Here is a 20,551-nt window from a genome sequence, read left to right on the forward strand (position 1 = left end):
TTTCTTTCTATCGCCTTTCCTTGAAAATACATCTTCAGCTTTGGGTAGGAGGAATCTTGGGTTGTGAAATCATTGCAAATTTACTTCATCTTTCTGGAGTTTGAGGTTGTGACTCTCCTGCTACCAATTAAATAAAGCTTACTTTGCCGTAACTGTTTTGTGTCCAGATTCTCAAAATTTGTTTGCTTGTTTCCAGGAAAGTGGTCCCTTAACGTAGATTTTGAGCTTCTCCTTGTTAAGTCCTTGGAAGGTAAACTTTTGCTTGACACCAAGCTCCCTTCCTACTCTAAGCATTCATACACTTTCCCTAACAGACACATCCAACCTTGTCTTTCTTCCAAGGTGAGAATCACCTTTTGGCCAATGCAAGTTGCTTCCTCCTTATGTTTTGGACTCAGCCATCTCAGGAAGCCTCAAGTCTGGCCATGATAGTAATTTTCCCTAGTTTATCTCCCACGAAATTCTATTCTCAAGCAGATGTAAGATCTATCATAAATACCTATGAAATTGCTGTGAAAGAAACTAGAGTAATCAACCATTGTATTTTTTATGTGAAGTTTTATAATGGAGAGAAAGTTAATCAAGAATAAAGATTCAAGCCCAGGTAGTGTGCATCTATAGTTGCAGCTACTCAGGAGGCTGAAGCAAGAGAATCTCTTGAGCCCAGGAGTTCAGGGCCAGCCCGTGCAACATAATGAGACCCCCACCTCTTAAAGAAAAAAAAAATCAAGATTCAAATACAAAGAACAGACGTTAGTAGACAAAGTGTGATAAACTTGAAAAAAGCTATTTTTAAAAAAGTTATTTTTGATTGACAAATCGTACTTGTATACATTTATGGGGTATGATATGATTTTATGTATATATATACACACACATACATATATATACACGCAAAGAATATGGAATGATTAAACCAAGCTAATTACGTATTTCTCAACTTGCCTACTTATCATTTTTGATGGTGAGACATTGGAAATTTACTCTTATTTTGAAATATACATTTTATTGGCTATAGTCACCCTGCTATGCAATATATCTTAAGACCTACTCTTTTTGTCGATACTTTTGATCAACAGTTCCCTCTACTCTCCCTCCCCACTCCACCAGCCTCTAATAACCACCATTCTACTCTCTGCTTCTATGAGTTCAACTTTATTAGATCCCACATATAGGTGAGCTTATGTGGTATGTGTCTCTGTGTGCCTGGCTTATTTCACTAAGCATAATGACCTTCAGATTCATTCATGTTGTCACAAATGACAGGACCTATCCCCTGACATTTTAAGTTTAAATAGTATTCCGTTGTGTATTATCTGCCACATTTTCTTTACCCATTTATCTACTGATGGACCTAGGTTGGTTCTACATCTTGACTATTTTGAATAATGCTGTAATGAACATGAGAGTGCAGATACACCTTTAACATATTCATTTCAGTTCCTTTGGATATATACCCAGAAATGGGATTACTGGATCATAGGGTAGATTCTATTTTTAGGTTTTTGAGGAAACTCCATACTGTTTTCCACACCAGCTGTGCTAATTTACATACCTATTCACAATGTGTGTGTTCCCTTTTCTCTGCATTATCTCTAACACATCATTCACCTTTCTGATAATGCCACTCTAACAGGTGTGAGATAACATTCATTATGGTTTTAGTTTGCACTTCCCTAATGATTAGTGATGCTGAGCATTTGAGAAAAGCTCATTTTCAATGCCTTAATGTTGAGCACTGACTTAACATTGTGACAGATATGAAGCAATAGGGTAAAAACAAAACAGTGTCATTCAAACAGGATATCAGATTTGCACATAGGCCTTTGTGGGGCAAATGGGAACCCAGCGCACAAAAAGTTGAATTATATGGAAGCAATATCACAAGTGAGTTAGGAAATGTGAAAAAATACCCAAGAGAGATATAATTAAAAATAGACCTAATGGATTCACACTACCATTACAGATCCTGGAAGCCCTGGGGTTTCATTTGGGGGAAAGAAATATTTGCTTTCATACATGATCAAAACAAATGAAAAGGCTAGATCGTGAGTTACTTTTCAGGCATTTACATTTAAAACTTAGCCAAAGAAAGTCCACTTTGAGATGGAAATATGAAAATGCAAATTAGCCTGGGGAAAAATCAGATCCCTAGGCAATGTTTGATTTTCTCACTTTAAAGTGGGAAATTAGATCAGATGTACCTTAAGGTTTTTCTGGTGTTAACATTCATGGTTCATAATTTTTTCCTTTTTAAAGAAAATAGGTATATTGAAACCAATAGAACAAGGTAACATATATCCAGAAGGCACTTTAATAATCGGTAAACTTCATTAAAGTTAGACATTATTTTTAAGCAGAAGGAACCCTTAAGGCCTAGAAAAGAAAAATGCTGTGCCTGCACTCAAGACTAATGGCAAAGTGCATTTTAGTTAAGTTACTTGGAAAGAGTTTATATGGAATGGCAACATCACATAGTTTAAATGAGGGATGGGATCATAAGCTTTCAGAAGTGGTTTTATTTGGTCCCCCTTCCCTTATTTTGTCACAAATGCTGGAGGGCACATATGGAGATGGCCACCAGCATGATTAAGCCTGCCAGCAGAGTCTTAGAGACAGACATTCCCGGGAGCCTGCCAAATCTCAGGCTCAGAAAGCCCAAGTAAGATTGGGTGCCTGGGAATTGAGTGGCTTTGTCTAAGGATGTTTCTTCTTTGACCTGGGTGCACAGGTCTTCACAACCTCAACTGCTATGCTACTGAACACCATTGCACATGCATACTGTGAATCAACCCTGCCACAAACCTGTGACCTAGATTTGAACATACTTTGTTATGGGGAATAGCAAAAGTCAGTGGCTTTGTGCCAACCCCGGCAGCTCTGTCAATCATTGATCCATGTAAGCTGTTCTCAGCCCTGCTCTGTTCAATGTATTGGTGACCTGAATGGAGATATAAAGCATATAATTAATTCTACAAATCATCCCCAATCAGGGGGCCACTACATGATTTGTGGAAATGCACATCAAATATTTGGATGACTTGGATAATTGGGGAATGATTCAGTATATCCAGAATGAATTTATAAGTGACAATTACAAGTCACAATACGTATAGAGATAAAACAAAACAATACGACCCAGCAATAGCTGTGGGGGAGGGGTGGAAAAATTGAGGTCAAAATTGACCTGAAGTTAAGTAAAAGCTCCAGATGCTGCCACTGAGAAGAAAAAGAAGCCAATGTGACATTGGGACATATTTAGATTAATATTGGACAGACAGGCAGGAGCTCCTTATACTAAAGGAATTAGTCATATGCTAAGTAAATTATCATACTCAGATTTTGATTTCTACACTTTTAAGAGCATGGGATAAAGCCCAAAATGAACAAGACAAAGTCTAAAAGTTAACAAATTTGCATTTGAGGAAAAGCCATAAGATCTGCTTTAATTAAAACATTGATGAATAACTTCAAGAGTGTCCTCAAGAAATAGAAAGGTGCTGGGCAATTGTTCCTGCCTCTGTTTCTTCCACATGCTGAGATTTGTAGAGAGAGTTTGTCTGGCAGCATCAGCACAGGGATAATAACCAAAAAGTGAGGTCGGCTGCTTGGCAGGGTGGCTCCACCTGTACCTCCCAGTAGCTGCAGAGTGTGATTCTTCTGCTGCCAATGAAATGGTTGGTGTTGTCTTCCCTGTAGCTCCACTTTATTCTAATTCTGTGACTACGTCTGCTGACTGTTTCCCCAGTGCCCCGAGTCCTCCCTCTCAGCTGTCCTTGAGGGAGTCAGAGTTACAGGCAGGGCCTTAGGCTTTGCGCCCTGATACCTTAAGCCGTCATCTCCCACCATCCAGCACTCAAGTGTTGCAGAGCTGATGAAGCTTCCTGACTTGTGAGAAAACTCGCAGGACTCTGTCTCCTCGGGAAGAGAAGAATCACCACATTCACACCCTCCAGTCCTGTTTCAACCTTGTTTGTTTGCATTTGTTTTAATTTCTTACGTGCTTTTCTCCCTCACCATCTCTGGATTCTCCTGTTCTCCACTCCTCCTGCTCCACTCCTCCATTCCTCCTGCTCATTTAGTGTGTCCTTCCCACCCAAACCAGCCCTTCTGCCTGACTAAGGAGGTTCTGGGTAGGGAGTTCATTTTAGATCTGCTTTTTTGTTTGTTTTTGTTCGCACTGAGAACTGCCTTTGCAATCTCATGTTTCTCTTGGGTCCTCTTTAATGGCCTAACTTCTTCAAACCATGATTTTCTTTTAGCTTGTCAAGGTGGCTTTGGAGAAAAGTCTGGCAACTGTGGAGACCCAGAATCCATCTTTTTCCCCTCCTTCCCCAATGGGAGGAGACAGTAACAAGTGTCTTCAGGAAGAAATACTCCACCTGAGGGCTGAGATCCACCAGCACTTAGAAGAGAAGAGGAAAGCTGAGGAGGAACTGAAGGAGCTAAAGGCTCAAATTGAGGAAGCAGGATTCTCCTCAGTGTCCCACATCAGGTAGGACATTCTTCCCAGAGAAGGGGACCTTGTGGGTCATGAAGCACCACAGCCAAGGGCCTCGCCTTGCTGCAGCCAAGGCATCCGTGTGACAAGGGGCTACTTGGTCCATATCCCAGGCAGAAATGCATTAACAGTTCTACAAATTCTTTAGATAAAAGTAAGTAATATTGGCTAATGGTAATCACTTTCTGTTATTCAAATAATCCTGGTCTTAATTCAGTATAACAATGCCCACTATTATTGTGCATCTGCCAGTTATACATATGACAGTCATGGTGGAAACCTCCTTGTTACATGACCAGTATTGCTCTTTTTAATTGACTGAAACATATAAGGAATCCCTGCTATCTACTATGTTTCACTGCTGTGTAGAGAACCAGAACAGTCCACGAAGGAGGAGGATTTTTTTTTGTTTTTTTTTTGAGGCAGAGTCTCGCTGTGTCGCCCAGGCTGGAGTGCAGTGGCGAAATCTTGGCTCACTGCAAGCTCCGCCTCTCGGGGTCGCGCCATTCTCCTGCCTCAGCCTCCCGAGTAGCTGGGACTACAGGCACCCGCCACCACGCCCAGCTAATTTTTTTTTTTTAATATTTTTAGTAGAGATGGGGTTTCACTGTGTTAGCCAGGATGGTCTCAATCTCCTGACCTCGTGATCCCCCTGCCTCGGCCTCCGAAAGTGCTGGGCGTGAGCCACCACGCCCGGCCAGAGGGTTTCTGTCGAGGCCCCTTCGTCTCTGCTGCTTTAGTAATTTTACAAAAATAGCAGATAGCTCATTCATTAGCAGATAGCTCATTCATTGGCCACTCTGTCTTTGATGGCTTTTTGACAAAAGATACTTGGAGAACATGCTGATACTGTAGGGCTGATCCATTTATTCATTCACTCCCAGGACTACAATCATCACTGCCTGTTTGGAGTACAGCTGTCCAACTTCTAAATCATGCCCTGTTGTTTCCCTGCATCTTACCTGCCACTTAATCTTCCTCGAATAATGTTAGCACTTTGAAAAGGACCTAGGCATCTAGCCTTATGTCCTTGTTTCATAGCTGAGGAAACTCAGGCCTAGAAAGTTTCAAGTGACTTGCTCAAGGTTGCATAATAGTCTGTGGCTCCCAATTTCTAACATCTAAACCTCGTTTCTATACTATACACTTTGTCAAACAATTTTTAAAAAATTCTTGTGGTTGTTCTAATGCTGATTCTTTTGCTCTGAATTATCATAATAACTTTTTCCTTAAGTTCTACTTAAAGCATATTTTGTTACTTAAATTTTTGTATGTGTAAACTTAATTGAGTTGTCATAGGTAAGAACAGTACATCTCTTTTGATTCTATTGTTGAACCTACAATCAAACCATCTGTAGATATCCCTGTGGATTATTTTCCTTTGTTACTAACCTGAAATTCTGATTTGTTCAACCCTCCACCCAACCTAAAGAATCACTGATACTGTAGAAGGTAGAATCTAATGCATTGTTCTTCCTTTCAAGAAGGTTTTGTTGAGTTTTTCTTCTACATGTTTGTATTTAAAAACATCACTTTTTTCTAAATGTAAAGTTAGAAATATTAAATATTCTTTTCCGTATACACGTGTGCCCACTTTATCCCCCTTCCACATCCCAGTTTTGGTAAAATGCCTATCCCCTTTTTCTTTATTGAGAAACTATCTCATAGATTGTCTTTCTCTATCCTATATACTATTTTCCTCCCAGAAACACACCAGACAAGTTCTGCTCTAGGTTCCAAGACTCCTGGATTCTGAGAAATTCAATCTAGGTGCATAGCCCACTGCTGATCCTTCAAGTTGTGAATTACCCATTTCCTGTGCATCCTGTAGCCCAGGGGTTCTCAGTTTCGCATGCTTAGCCCAGCATGTGGGCTAGGTGTCGTGGCTCATGCCTATAATCCCAACACTTTGGGAGGCCAAGGTGGGCAGATCACCTGAGGTCAGGAGTTCAAGACCAGCCTGGCCAACATGGTGAAACCCCTTCACTACTAAAAATACAAAAATTAGCTGGGCGTGGTGGCGCATGCCTGTAGTCCCACCTACTCGGGAGGCTGAGGCAGCAGAATTGCTTGAACCCAGGAGGTGGAGGTTGCAGTGAGCCAAGATCTCACCACTGTACTCCAGCCGGGGTGACAGAGTGAGACTCTGTCTCAAAAAAATAAATAAATAATAATTTAAAAATCACCTGTGGAACTTAAGTAAAATGTGGATTCACAGGCCTTAGCTCTACAGCCTTTTTAACCAGTACCTTATGGGATTCTGCTGTTAGTATTTCTCAGGTCTGCAGCTAGTACAGCAGGGATTGAATGACTTCCCTGTTAGACCCTGAGCTAGCCATACCGTATATGCAATTTCATTTAAGCATTTAAGCATCTGCTAACTCCACTAGGTGTTATCATCCTTATTTTATATAAAAGGAAACTGAGGCTCAAAGAAGTTAAGTGAATAGACTTGTTACAGCCATGTTTGCTTCCACTCAACCCTAGTATGAGTTCGTTGTTGTGGAAAGAATTTATCTGGAATGTCTTGGTGAAAAATAGCTGTTTTGGTCAATTTTATTTCTTCAACAAATATGAATGATTTACGTGGCAGGCACTTTTGTAGGCACTGGGGATATGGGGTGAATAGGACAGACACAGTCCTGCTCTCAAGAAGATTATCTCTATCATGTGAGCCAGACATAAAGCAAATAATTATCTAAGTACGTTTTGATTATATTAATAATTCTGATTAGTGTTATTTATTTATTCTGTGTTCCTAAGTCCCAATGGTTTGAAACTGACTGATGATAAATAATAGAACTGCAGAATTTATAACAATAAATTTGTCACAGAAAAGGTCTTATTTTTTAACAGTGTAAGTACTCTTGTTTATTCCAGAGGCTACTAAAAATTAGAACATATGAGGCTGCGTAGCACAAGTAAAGAAAACTAGCCTGCATGCCTTGAGTCCAAGGTTTCTAGTGATGGTGCTGCCACCAAGAAGCTGTGGAAGTTTGGGCAAGTCTCTTATTCTTCCTGAGCCTTGGCTTTCTTGTATATAAAATTAGGGAGCTGTTGTAGGTCTCAGGTTGCTTCATGCTCTGGGGTATGTCTGAGTTTATCATGGGCTGAGATGTGGGTAAGAGGTACTAATAGGAACTGCTGTCAGGACCAGACCTAGCCCTCAATTATGTGTGTTTCCTGCAGGAACACCATGCTGAGCCTTTGCCTTGAGAATGCAGAGCTGAAAGAGCAGATGGGAGAAGCAATGTCTGATGGATGGGAGATCGAGGAAGACAAGGAGAAGGGCGAGGTGATGGTTGAGACTGTGGTAGCCAAAGAGGGTCTGAGTGAGAGTAGCCTTCAGGCTGAGTACAGAAAGCTCCAAGGAAAACTGAAGAATGCCCACAATATCATCAACCTCCTCAAAGAACAACTTGTGCTGAGTAGCAAAGAAGGGAATAGTAAACTTACTCCAGAGCTCCTTGTGCATCTGACCAGCACCATCGACAGAATAAACACAGAACTGGTTGGTTCTCCTGGGAAGCACCAACACCAAGAGGAGGGAAATGTGAATGTGAGGTCTTGCTCCAGACCCAAGAGCCTTGACCTTGGGGCTACCTTCTCAGTGGATGCCCACCAAGTAAGTGTGGGCTTAGATGGAATGAAAAACAATTGGAGAAGGGCTCGAGATGACAGTGTTTACCTTAAAACGTTCTCCCACGTGAATCAGGAGGTACCAAGAGAAGGGTCTCTTCGTACCACAAGCAGTAATAATAATATTCAGTCTACATTCAGCCTTTGGAAAGGCTTTTATAACATAAATATTTCTTGAGTACTTAATTTTTCAGATAACACACTAGGCATTGGCATGGGGCAATATAACCAATGGCTGCCCTTGAGATACTTAATGTGATAAGGAAAGATGGCACACAAACAGGTAATTTTAACAGGATGTGGTAACTGCTGTAACATAGGGATGCATCAGTTAGGAAGCAGCCCAGACAGGTGGTATGTAATGACATCCCTTCCTTATCACTGCCATTTTTTTTGTCACAGCCCATCACAGGTGTCTGTTCCTGGGCCTCAGATGGGTTATTGGGATCCTCTTTAGGGAAGGAGCCATGCTGAAGATTCAGTAAAATGGCGAATACAGGGATTCTGAGAGAACTAATGGGACAGAATGCGAGGGGAGATGAGTGGAGGGTTACACCTCTTCTCTTTTGTACCACTGAGAAAACATTTCCTGAGAGCTCCTCTGTAGACTTGATTGGCGCTGTGCTGTGTGCCGTGGATACTGATATGAAGAAAACATTGTCCCAGTGCTCCAGGAGCTCCATCTGGAAAGCAAGTCCCTGCCAAATGGCATGAGAAGTGCTGTGACAGACTTGAGTAAAGTCCAAAGGGTTCAGAAGGGGCGGTGGTCGTCATTGCATGGGGGTGACCTCAGACTGTCCTGATCCCTGTATTGGACCCTTTCACAGTTGGATAACCAGTCCCAGCCTCGTGACCCTGGGCCTCAGTCAGCATTTAGCCTACCAGGGTCCACTCAGCACCTGCGCTCCCAGCTGTCACAATGCAAACAACGCTATCAAGATCTCCAGGAGAAGCTGCTGCTATCAGAAGCCACTGTCTTTGCTCAGGCTAATGAGCTGGAGAAATACAGAGTTATACTTAGTAAGTAACTGTGACTTACTAGTAAAGTAAGTAGCCTGTGTGTCTTATAACTTCTGTGTGTTCTATACCAACATAACGTGGTTATTGAGCACATGAAGTGTGGCTAGTGCAACTTGGACATTTGGTTTTATTTAATTTTAGTTAATTTAGTATAAAGTGGCCATATGTGGCTACTAACTCTCTTATTGGACAGTACAGGTCTAGGTGTCTTGGGACTCTAAATTAGTTCAGCTCCATTCCACATTTATTGAACCCCTGTGGATAAAGCACTTGCCAGCTTCAATGGGGCTGCTAGAGATGATAGTATAGAATCCCTGACTTAAGGAGAGATTGTCAATGGCAAATGCAGGCTCATCCTATGGAAAGAAATTCTGCTTCCTGGAGCTGGTGGTCTCTTCTCCCACCAGTTGAAAGAAGCTTCTCTCCCACTGTGGATCTGACCTCCCTGCCCCAAAAGGTTAGGGTATGTGCCACTGAGGCTGAGGGCATATGTGGGAAATTCAGACATTCTGTAACACCTGCTGTCTCTTCCCAAGCAGGTGAATCCTTAGTGAAGCAGGACAGCAAGCAGGTCCAGGTGGACCTCCAGGACCTGGGCTATGAGACTTGTGGCCGAAGTGAGAATGAGGCTGAACGGGAGGAAACCACCAGTCCCGGTAAGAGCACAGGGTGTGGGGCCCACCCCTCCCTGGAGTCAGTTGTCACATTTAGGTGCTGTTGGCCAATTCTACACCTGACAAGTAGTGGGGAAGAGGAGGACAGGAGGTTAATAGGAGAACTCTTACCCAAAATGAGAGTGAGTATAAGTTTGTATTTCTACAATTAGTTGTTGGCATATTGCTAATAATAATAATAATAATAATAATAATAATATAAAGTTCTATCCAACTGATTATTATAGAAATACCAAGGCCTGCTTAGAGACCAGATAAGGTTTTGGAAACATACAAACTCTAAGTTAAAAATAATTTTGTTTTGCATTATAAAAGGACTACAACCATAGGCCCACCTACCACATTGAAAACCAGAAGAGAAGAGAAACACAATCTCTCTCATTCTTGAGGCAGTGTAGTGTGGCAGTTAAGAGAAAAGATCCTGGGGCCAGACTGGTTGGTTCAAATCCCAATTTGTAAACTTTCCTGTGCCCCGGTTTCTTCATATGTTAAAATAGTAATAAAGGAACTGCCTACCCCATCAGGTACCAATGTCAATTAAATAAGTAAATTCTTATAAAATGCTTTAGAACAGTGCCTGGCATCTGGTAAAATGCCATGGATTAGTTCTTATTCTGACTACCACTGCCTTAATACACTGATGTTAACATGCTGATATATTTATTCAAAGTCTTATTTTCTTATGCCTATTTTTCACACAGTTGTAACCCAATAAACTTTTAAATTATAGGAAAATTTAGAGAGCATTTAACTTTCAGCATGCAGGAATAGCTTGTCCTACATTCTTGTGGCCATCCTAAATAGATAGGGCCATGTTAATGTCTTAAGAAACATCAGTGTGTGCGGAACGAACACAAGACATTGGAGGATTTGAATTCTGGTTCTGCCATGTGCTAGTTTGAGTGATCTGGAACAAGCTAGTTTACCACCTCTCTTTGAGTTTTGTTTTCCCCAGTCAGTAAAATAGAAGGTGATGATACCTAACTTGTAGGTATAAGGAAGATAAGAAATATTGTATTCGAATACCTAGAACAGTGTCAGGGTTGAATAAAGTACTTCTTCAACTTTTTCTCTAGTAATTATTGTCCTCACGACCAAACTTGCCTTCTCTCAGAGGCAGTGGCCACAATAGCACATCCAACTTTTATTTAGGAAGACATCTTTGTCCTTTTTCAGAGTGTGAGGAGCACAACAGCCTCAAGGAAATGGTCCTGATGGAGGGACTGTGCTCTGAGCAGGGGCGCCGGGGCTCAACGCTGGCTGGTTCCTCCAAGAGGAAGCCCTTGGAGAACCAGCTAGGGAAGCAGGAAGAGTTCCGGGTATATGGAAAGTCAGAAAACATCTTGGTCCTACGAAAGGACATCAAAGATCTGAAGGCCCAGCTGCAGAATGCCAACAAGGTCATTCAAAACCTCAAGAGCCGGGTCCGGTCCCTCTCGGTTACAAGTGATTATTCGTCTAGTCTGGAAAGACCCCGGAAGCTGAGAGCTGTTGGCACCCTGGAGGGGTCTTCACCTCACAGTGTCCCTGATGAGGATGAGGGGTGGCTGTCTGATGGCACTGGGGCTTTCTACTCACCAGGGCTTCAGGCCAAAAAGGACCTGGAAAGTCTCATCCAGAGAGTATCCCAGCTGGAGGCCCAGCTCCCAAAAAATGGACTAGAAGGGAAGCTGGCTGAGGAGCTGAGATCAGCCTCATGGCCTGGGTAAGGAGGACACTGTTTGGGCACTTTCTGGATGGAAAATGTGTAAGTTTGTGCTTGGTGTAGGGTAGCTCAGGCAGTTGGAAGAAAGAACACGTCTGGGTATTCACAAGGACACTGATTTAAATGGCAGATATAGGTCTGCGGAAAAGACAGGTAGGCAACCAGGAGGGCATAGGATGATGTCCCAGTATCTGGCAGATACCAGGTCTCAGGGGTTTCCTCTTAGGGATATATTAGTAAAGTAATAGTATATATGGTATAGTATAGTAGTAATACTGGAATCAGACTGCTTAGCTCTGAAGCTTACTACCCATGCAACCTTCTTAACCTTTCTGAGCCTTTGTCCTTACCTATTAAATGAAGATGATAAGAGAACCCATCTCAAAGGGTGGATATTAGGTTTAAATGAATTAATACAAGTGCTGGCCAGGCGTGATAGCTCATGCCTGTAATTCCAGCACTTTAGGAGGCTGAGGCAGGCAGAACACCTGAGGTCAGGAGTTCGAGACCAACCTACTAGTTTAGTAGAGTTTCACCCCATCTCTACTAAAAATACAAAAATTAGCTGGGCATGGTGATACATGCCTGTAACCCCAGCTACTTGGGGGGCTGAGGCAGGAGAATCACTTGAACCTGGGAGGTGGAGGTTGCAGTGAGCCAAGATGGCACCACTGCACTCCAGCCTGGGTGACAAAGCAAGACTCTGTCTCAAAAAAAAAAAAAAAAAAATTAATGCAAGTGCTTAGAATAGTGCCTAGCATATATTAAGCTCTCAATGCTATCTGCCATAGTTATAAGTGTTATTGATACTTTGTGTTGAAAACACAGACATTCATCTTGGTATGTGTCCTGGTTATCTATTGCTGAGTAATAACCACTCTAAAACCTAGTGATTTCAAACAACACTTTATTATGCTTCATGGTTGGTTCTGTGGTTTGACTGGGCTCAGCTGGGTGGCTGTCACTTAGGGTCTCTTGTTCTGGGTTCCATCAATTGATGGTATGAGAGTTGATGTGATGGCCATCGTTGCAAAATATAGTCAGCCACAGTATCATAACATAGGAGAAATTCAGGCATCAGGTGGTAGTTAGAAGACATGGAAAGTCCTATCTAGACTTACGGTGAAATGATTCTAATTATTCATTGAGTAACTGCTGTGAATCTGCGTGATACTGGTGCTGTAAGGAATATAAAATGCAGAACTATCTTTATTTTCACAGACCTTATGATTTAGCTAGGGACATAATTAACATATATATAACAGTTGAAGAACAGTGGCATACTAAATTTTATGTTTGTTTGTTTGTTTTGTTACGGAGTCTCACTCTGTCACCCAGGCTGGAGTGCAGTAGCACCATCTTGGCTGACTACAACCTCCACCTCCCAGGTTCAAGCAATTCTGCCTCAGCCTCCCGAGTAGGTGGGATTACAGACATGCACCACCATGCCCAGCTAATTTTTTCTGTATTTTTAGTAGAGGCGGGGTTTTCACCATATTGACCAGGTTGGTCTCGAACTCCTCACCTTGTGATCTGCCCACCTCGGCCTCTCAAAGTGTTGGGATTACAGGCATGAGCTACCATGCCCAGCCCACACTAAACTTTTTGATGCAACATTTTATCACGGTAGAATTTACTCTTAAATACCTCCTATGGCTTATGTGCCGGAATTCAGCTTGGTGGTTCCTTAGAGATGTTCTCATAGAACTCTCTACAGAAGGCCCCATAACTTATCATCCACTCTTTCCATACTTACTCTTTCCTTCCTCTTCTGTCTTACATTAGGAAATATGATTCCCTGATTCAGGATCAGGCCCGGGAACTATCTTACCTACGGCAAAAAATACGAGAAGGGAGAGGTATTTGTTATCTTCTCACCCAGCATGCAAAAGATACAGTAAAATCTTTTGAGGATCTCCTAAGAAGCAATGACATTGACTACTACCTGGGACAGAGCTTCCGGGAGCAACTCGCCCAGGGAAGCCAGCTGACAGAGAGGCTCACCAGCAAACTCAGCACCAGTAAGTTGGCCACAGGGCTTTGGAATACTCTCAGTCACCCCCACAGTTCCAGCCCCTGGTGGCCACCACATCTCCACTGCAATTTTTTAACTTAGGGTCCTGTTTGTATTTCATTTCCTGGGGCTAATACAGGATCAAGACTGCTCAGTGGGGAGCATGGAGAAGAAGACACAGGGCTGGAGATGCCATGGTTACAACAAGAGAAACTTCACCACTCATAGAATGTGACCTGTGGGGCAGGGGCAGCATCTATCTGGTGCTAAGAGGGAGTAGGGTACGTGAGATGGAAGGGCCTTGTTATAGGAGGAAGAGGCCTGAACTAAGAATTACAAGACCCAAGCTCTAGCCTGGATGCTGCCACAAACTTGCTAAATACTCTTTCCTTGTGGTGTCTCCATATGGCATGGTAATGTACATGCAGGTACTCCACGTACGGATAAAGCGCCATGCTCTTTTGTACATGGTTTAGCCACTGGCTGCAGTAGTTCAATGACTACATTGGTTGTTATTGGGGTCCTCTACTCAGAATTTCTAGAGAATAACCAAGGGAGTAAAGTAGGATCAGACTTGGGAACCACCCAGCTCACCTCCTGGTGCAGGTGCAGAGGTGGGGCAGGGCTTCTTGTCATCTCCTCAGAGACCTGTGCAGGTTCTACATGAAAGCTGTGGTGGGACATATGCACTGGGGAGCTAGTCTACAGCAGGACATGGAGGCTGGAGCGTCCAACAGGGCAGCTGGGCAAGGGCCTCATGATTAATGGAACAAAAGACATTTTAAATGTTTTACCCTGATTTAGGGCAGAGGAAGTCATCATGGTGACCAGCAGGTCAGGGACAGTGGGGTCACTTCTCTAGAGACCCAAGCTGAGGCCTCCCAGAATAACTGTTCTGGATACACGCATGAAATGCTCACTACTCTGTCTCCAGATAGGCTCCTGTGTTTGTAATGTGGGAAGTGGGACCAGCCTAATTTCTTACTGTTTCTTTCTAAATTTGGTTTGCAGAGGATCATAAAAGTGAGAAAGATCAAGCTGGACTTGAGCCACTGGCCCTCAGGTAATTCAGAGGAGAATCTGGTAAAGAGATTGGGACTGAGGCCCAAAGGGTCAAGGATGGCGGCAACTCCAGAAATCAAGGGGAATAAAGGAAAGTGCTGAATGTATTGAATTCATGCATTCATTGAACACCTCACTATTGTTTTTAACTAAATTCTTTCTTCTCTTTTGGTTTAATTACATTGGCACATAATTGTCCAGGCTTAGTAACCTAGAAACAGTCTGAGCTAAAAGTGAACTAACTAGGTTTCAAGCTAAAAGCAGGACCCACTAAGGGTCCTGCTTTCCTGCTGTGTGTTTAATAAGTAGGATGAGCTTTTTCCAAAGTTGGCCTGGCCCAAGTTGGGTTGACAGCTAGTTTAATAGTCACTCAATTGCCCTGGGGGAAGAAAGGAATCATATAACAGGACCTGGTGAAAGAGGCCTACATGGTGTAGATCACCAGGAGGCTGCAGTGCCTCAGGACCCAGTTCTCAGTGAGTTGCTTCATATAATGATCAATGAAATACGACTCAAAGTCAGTTGTAGCCACTAGTTGGGGTTCTTTGGGTCATGATTGTGTCTCAGGCTTCATAAATGCTTCTGAAAATATCTGTAGCGAAGGACACAGTGTTGTTTTTTGTTTTGTTTTGTTTTTATTTCTAATCCATCATAGAAACATACATGGTCTGAATTCAGTTAACTACATGATTCCACTTATCATGCTCTTGGATGTTGGGAGAATGGTTTGCTCTGCGTTTCTCAATGCTTGCTTTCAATTTTTATACTTGTCTTATTGGAGATGGTAACAAACAGTTTGCAGGCTGCAACTGTTCCAGGGATCATACTTTAAGCAGCAGTGCCTTAAAAGGAGGGCTAGCTGTCTCTTTGCTTGCCCTCAGCATACTATGTGGCCAGAGCACTGGGTAGCTATTCTCTCTCCATCTACACCCTACCTACACTCCATCCCTAAGCAGAGGTGGGTGATTTCCATTATTCTCTGCAGGCATAGTCCCCTTGGCTTACTTGGCTTTTCCTATGAGCCACAGTCAGGACAAGTTGGTTTGGGTGACCTTGGTTTTACCTGTTGTCCCCCTTCTCCCTACCAGGCTCAGCAGGGAGCTGCAGGAGAAGGAGAAAGTCATTGAAGTCCTGCAGGCCAAGCTGGATGCTCGGTCCCTCACACCCTCCAGCAGCCGTGCCTTGTCTGACTCCCACCGCTCTCCCAGCAGCACCTCTTTCCTGTCTGATGAGCTGGAAGCCTGCTCTGACATGGACATAGCCAGCGAGTACACACACTATGAAGAGAAGAAAGCTTCTCCCGGTCACTCAGGTAGCCTCCACTTTCTGGGTGGTACCGTCTTTGTCTAGGCTGAGTGGAGACCTCAGGAAACAGGCCTTATAGCTCCACCATGGTGTGTATCAGGCTGAACATGGCTGTGGGGCCAAGTGCCATGCACAGGCACCAGTGGATCAGGATCTTTGCTCTGCTCCTGACTCTACACGTTACCTCTGTCACCCTGGCCTCCATGGGCGTGTACATGCTGTTGGGCACAATGTGAGCCATTGTGGGGAGAGTGAGAAGATCACGGCAGACTCTTCTTCGGTGACTCTGTCGGATAGATCTTCTTTAAGATGGAAAACCTCCTTCATCTCTCCTGCAATGATCTTGCTATTTACTCCTGAGCAGTGTTCCCTAAGTATATGTGGGTGTCCACAGATGCTGCTGGTCTTGCCTGATATTTTTGGAGTTGCCATTTTCATGTTTCAGAGCTCAGAGCACCACTATCATCCCTAAGGTGGTTTGCCTCACTATAGGAGCTGTCTGCAAGCAAGAAAATGAACAACTGCTAACAGTGCTTATGCTTGGTTCTTTCCCTGAAAGCAAGACTCTAGCCCTGGTATCCCTGGGTAAATATATGGCCAGGATTCCAGTTCTCTGTAGAGCATCAAACATTTTCTTTCATTCATGGGTTTTATAGATTCCATCCATCATTCGAGTCATTCTGCTGTGTTATCTTCTAAACCATCATCAACCAGTGCATCTCAGGGGGTTAAGGCCGAATCCAGCAGCAACCCCATCATCTTGCCAACTCCCCAGAATCCCCCCAAGGAGGCCAACCAGGCCCATTCAGGTATGCAACAGCCAATGGGGCAGAAGCCTCATCCCCTCTTTCTCTGCTGCCTGTTTGACTTTTCTTCAAGGACAGAGGTTTGGACTGTTAGGGGCCTAAATGCATCAAAACCTAGACAGAATCAAGAAACCATCCTCATTCACCAGTTGTGTCTGATTTAAGAAAATATATTAGAAAATAAGTAATCCACATCAGGTTTTGATCTGCATACCAGCTTTGACCAGCAGTTGGCTAATCATTTAAAAAATAAACATTTTTATTGGTTTTCTCTCATTTTATCCTGGGAGCAAAGAGGCAAAATATTTCTCCCAGGATTACAACAGCCATAGGATGAAAAGAAATTCACATCTCCTGATCCACTGTATGTGTTCCCCATTAAATCTGCATGGTGATTCTCTTGCAAGAGGTAGTGCTACTTATTTCATAGCCAAGGATGCTGAGAACAGCCTCAGACAAGGTTCTGTTCATGGTATGTTACCATTAATGGATGTATGAATGGATTGGCAGTCCTTTTATGTACATAGTATATATCTTGGGGGCAGTTAAAGGGGTGCATTTCATTTACAAGTCCAGCTTAGTTGCCGAAGGGTACACTGCTCATTCACAGCCCTGTATCAGGGATGGCAAGGAAAAGGCAAACCTTGTCTTCACCTCCTACCTCCCACCATAGCTGGCTGGCTGCCTTCAGTGTGGTTTGTTGTGAGATTTGACTTGAGTAGAGATGCTCCCAGAAGGCACAGTGCTTTCTTCTGCTGCCCTCATTTCCCTGAAGGCAATTCAATCATAATCTTAAGGAAGAGGAAGTGTTCCAGTGCTTCCTGAGCCTGGTTTCAAAGTTTCTAGGCCAGAGTGGGCAGCAGCTGGACAAGAATCATGAGGAAAAGTGTGCTTCCGGAATTGTAGACATCTGCTTAAATGTTTTGGGTTCAAACAGAGCAGAAGATGAAGAAGAGAGGATTTAAAAATCAGAATGCCTCCTCAAAGAATGCCTGGGCTGTGTTACCTGGCAATTTGAGTGTATCTGCAGTATTCATCTGAAATGGTGTCAGCACCATTGGGATGTGTTTTAGGATGTAATCATTGTCTTCTACATTTGACATTCTCTATGGGTCAGCCTTGGTTTCTGCTCCCCCTCCATTGGGTACCTGCCCTTTAATTGCTTTTAGGGAAGAGGAAACAATTTTAAACATTGAAACTTGCCAGGGTTTCTAAAAACCTGTCTGTAGATGGGCTGCCTAAAGATCACCAGGGAAGACTTTTTTTTTTTTTTTTTTGAGACGGAGTCTCGCTCTGTCGCCCAGGCTAGAGTGCAGTGACCGGATCTCAGCTCACTGCAAGCTCTGCCTCCCGGGTTCACGCCATTCTCCTGCCTCAGCCTCCCAAGTAGCTGGGACTACAGGTGCCCGCCACCTCGCCCGGCTAGTTTTTTGTATTTTTTTTTTTTTTTTAGTAGAGACGGGGTTTCACCGTGTTAGCCAGGATGGTCTCGATCTCCTGACCTCGTGATCCGCCCGTCTCGGCCTCCCAAAGTGCTGGGATTACAGGTGTGAGCCACCGCGCCCGGCCGGGGAGACTTTTTTTAATGCAAATTTTCTGTTCCAAAAATTTATAATTCTCTAAGTCTACATTAAGGCCTAGACAGAATCAAGAAGACCTAAAGAATCTACATATATTGAGAGTTTTTGCTATGTGATTTAAATGCCCAGAAGGGTTTACGGGCCATTTTGTCTAAGCCACTCTACGAAGGCATCTATTTTTAATTTGATGAATGAACGCATTGATTTGGAATTCTGAAGTTTGTTTCCATCAGAGTCCTGAACTGCATGCACTAGTAATGAAAATTTCCCCCACAGCCTTTGTTCATGTCTCTCCTACTCAGGATGGGACCTGGTGCCATCAGAGAGGAGTTCTAGGTAGAGAAAGAATCTTGTCCCAGGGCCAAGGACTGATACATGCTGGGAGCAGAGCCCCGCGGGCCCTTGAGAGGATTCAGGCTCTCTGACTTGTCCATGCCCAGGATTGCTGGGGTGGGTCTCAATAATGCCACCTTACCTTCTTTAGCCAATTGCTTTCAAGATGAACATAGAGGATGTATGCAGGATAGCCCTGGCAGGGGAGAAGAGGGAAGGTCAACCAGGCCAGCCTCTCTGGTAGCAATGGTACCCTTGGCTATCTTATCCTGTACCACTAAGGTAATAGCCACTACACAGGGTGATGTCTGGTCAGGGAATGGTTTGACCTTCTCAATCTTTTACCCATTCTTTCTCTCATTTTCTCTTGATGATGTGTCTCTTTTCTCCCTAACTTTCTGTTCCTAGGCTTTCATTTTCACTCCATACCCAAGCTGGCTAGCCTTCCTCAGGCACCATTGCCCTCAGCTCCATCCAGCTTCCTGCCTTTCAGCCCCACTGGCCCTCCCCTCCTTGGCTGCTGTGAGACACCGGTGGTCTCCTTGGCTGAGGCTCAGCAGGAGCTGCAGATGCTGCAGAAGCAGTTGGGAGAAAGTGAGCACTTCTGCATTTGTGTGCTTGCGAATGGCAGCCCCACACTGTGTTGCTCTGCATGGCTCGGGCTGGATGGCAGAGTTTAAAAACGCAACACGGGTACACGTTACAAATGGAAGACTGAGGGAAAGCTCTGCTTGCTTATTTTTTGGAAATGTATTTCCTGTTATTTCTCTGGTGTGTATGTCTCGTCAGTTAACAGGTAGATACGTTCACGAGGCTCTAGAGCTAGTGCTCTCACACTGTAGGCACCGCTGGATACCACCAAGTATGCCGAATCCCTGACAGACTGGTGGACTGCTCACTGGTAGGGGATGGGAGAGAGATGTTATGCTTTGCCTATGCAGGATGAAGTGGCCAAGAAAAAGATGGCCACATTCAGTGGGATCCTTTGTGTGGCTATTAGATTTTTCTGCTGTGAAATGCTGTTAATCAAGTTCAGTTCCTGACATCATTAGGTTGGAGCAAAAAGGGTAATGGTAGAGGGATTCAGAAGAGGAAACGATGAGCCACTTTTCCTACTGCACAGGGTTCATCCCTGCACTGGGACAGGTGACACGTAGGCAGCTTAGAACCACAGCACCAGCCATGGCATCTGACTGTGAATCCCATCCTCTGACTCCCAAAGATAATTGACCTTATGTAGTTACGTAGACCGTGGACAGTCACCTTTTAGAAAACACTTGGATATACTTGTAGGCTGGATGCTCATCATAAATTTAGTGTGCTGGTGGTCACTGATAGCTTAGAAAAAAATGATAAACCTTCACATGAATTTGCTCTCTCATAGCACCTTAAGCACAACAGGTAGAAAGCAGTTTGAATGAACTTAAACTCATTTGTCAGATGCTTTCTGTGCCTGTAAAGAAGCTTAGGTGAGCCAGAGACTGATAGGGTCACCATGCCAGCAGTTTCCAGTGACGCAAGACAACAGCCAAGAATTTGCATCCCCCTCCCTGTAGCCCCAAATGTCATCATGTGGACCAGCCTATTTCTTTCCTTCTTCCTCTTTTTTTTTTTTTTTTTTTTTTGAGGTAGGGTCTCACTTTGTCACCCAGACTGAAGTGCAGTGGCACGATCTCGGCTCACTGCAGCCTTGACCTGCTGGGCTCAAGCAACTCTTCCACCTCAGCCCCCCTAGTAGCTGGGATTACAGGTGTGTGTCACCACACCTGGCTAAGTTTTGTACTTTTTGTAGAGACAGGGTTTCGCCATGTTGCCAAGACTGGTCTAGAGCTCCTGAGCTCAAGTGATTGGCCCACCTAGGTTTCTGAAAGTGCTGGGATTACAGGCATGAGCCACTGCACCTGGCGTAGCC

General features: G+C 43.7%; 1 protein-coding gene across 5 annotated transcripts in view; it reads left to right on the top strand.

Annotated features, from left to right (window-relative positions):
* The window catches only part of LOC112618235 (myomegalin), a 349,895-nt gene that overhangs the window by 177,030 nt on the left and 152,314 nt on the right, over positions 1-20,551 (top strand). For 3 of the 5 annotated variants that reach the window (XM_025375035.1, XM_025375054.1, XM_025375062.1), the window contains 10 exons: positions 4,263-4,495; positions 7,691-8,126; positions 8,968-9,160; positions 9,697-9,816; positions 11,011-11,539; positions 13,325-13,560; positions 14,565-14,616; positions 15,704-15,927; positions 16,577-16,729; positions 19,048-19,233. In XM_025375035.1, the coding sequence (XP_025230820.1) occupies positions 4,263-4,495; positions 7,691-8,126; positions 8,968-9,160; positions 9,697-9,816; positions 11,011-11,539; positions 13,325-13,560; positions 14,565-14,616; positions 15,704-15,927; positions 16,577-16,729; positions 19,048-19,233 (2,362 nt within the window). The remainder of the gene's footprint in view (positions 1-4,262; positions 4,496-7,690; positions 8,127-8,967; positions 9,161-9,696; positions 9,817-11,010; positions 11,540-13,324; positions 13,561-14,564; positions 14,617-15,703; positions 15,928-16,576; positions 16,730-19,047; positions 19,234-20,551) is intronic. The other 2 variants (XM_025375027.1, XM_025375044.1) reach the window with 1 other exon arrangement.

Source organism: Theropithecus gelada, chromosome 1 (genome assembly GCF_003255815.1).
Source record: "Theropithecus gelada isolate Dixy chromosome 1, Tgel_1.0, whole genome shotgun sequence".
Taxonomy (NCBI): Eukaryota; Metazoa; Chordata; class Mammalia; order Primates; family Cercopithecidae; genus Theropithecus; species Theropithecus gelada.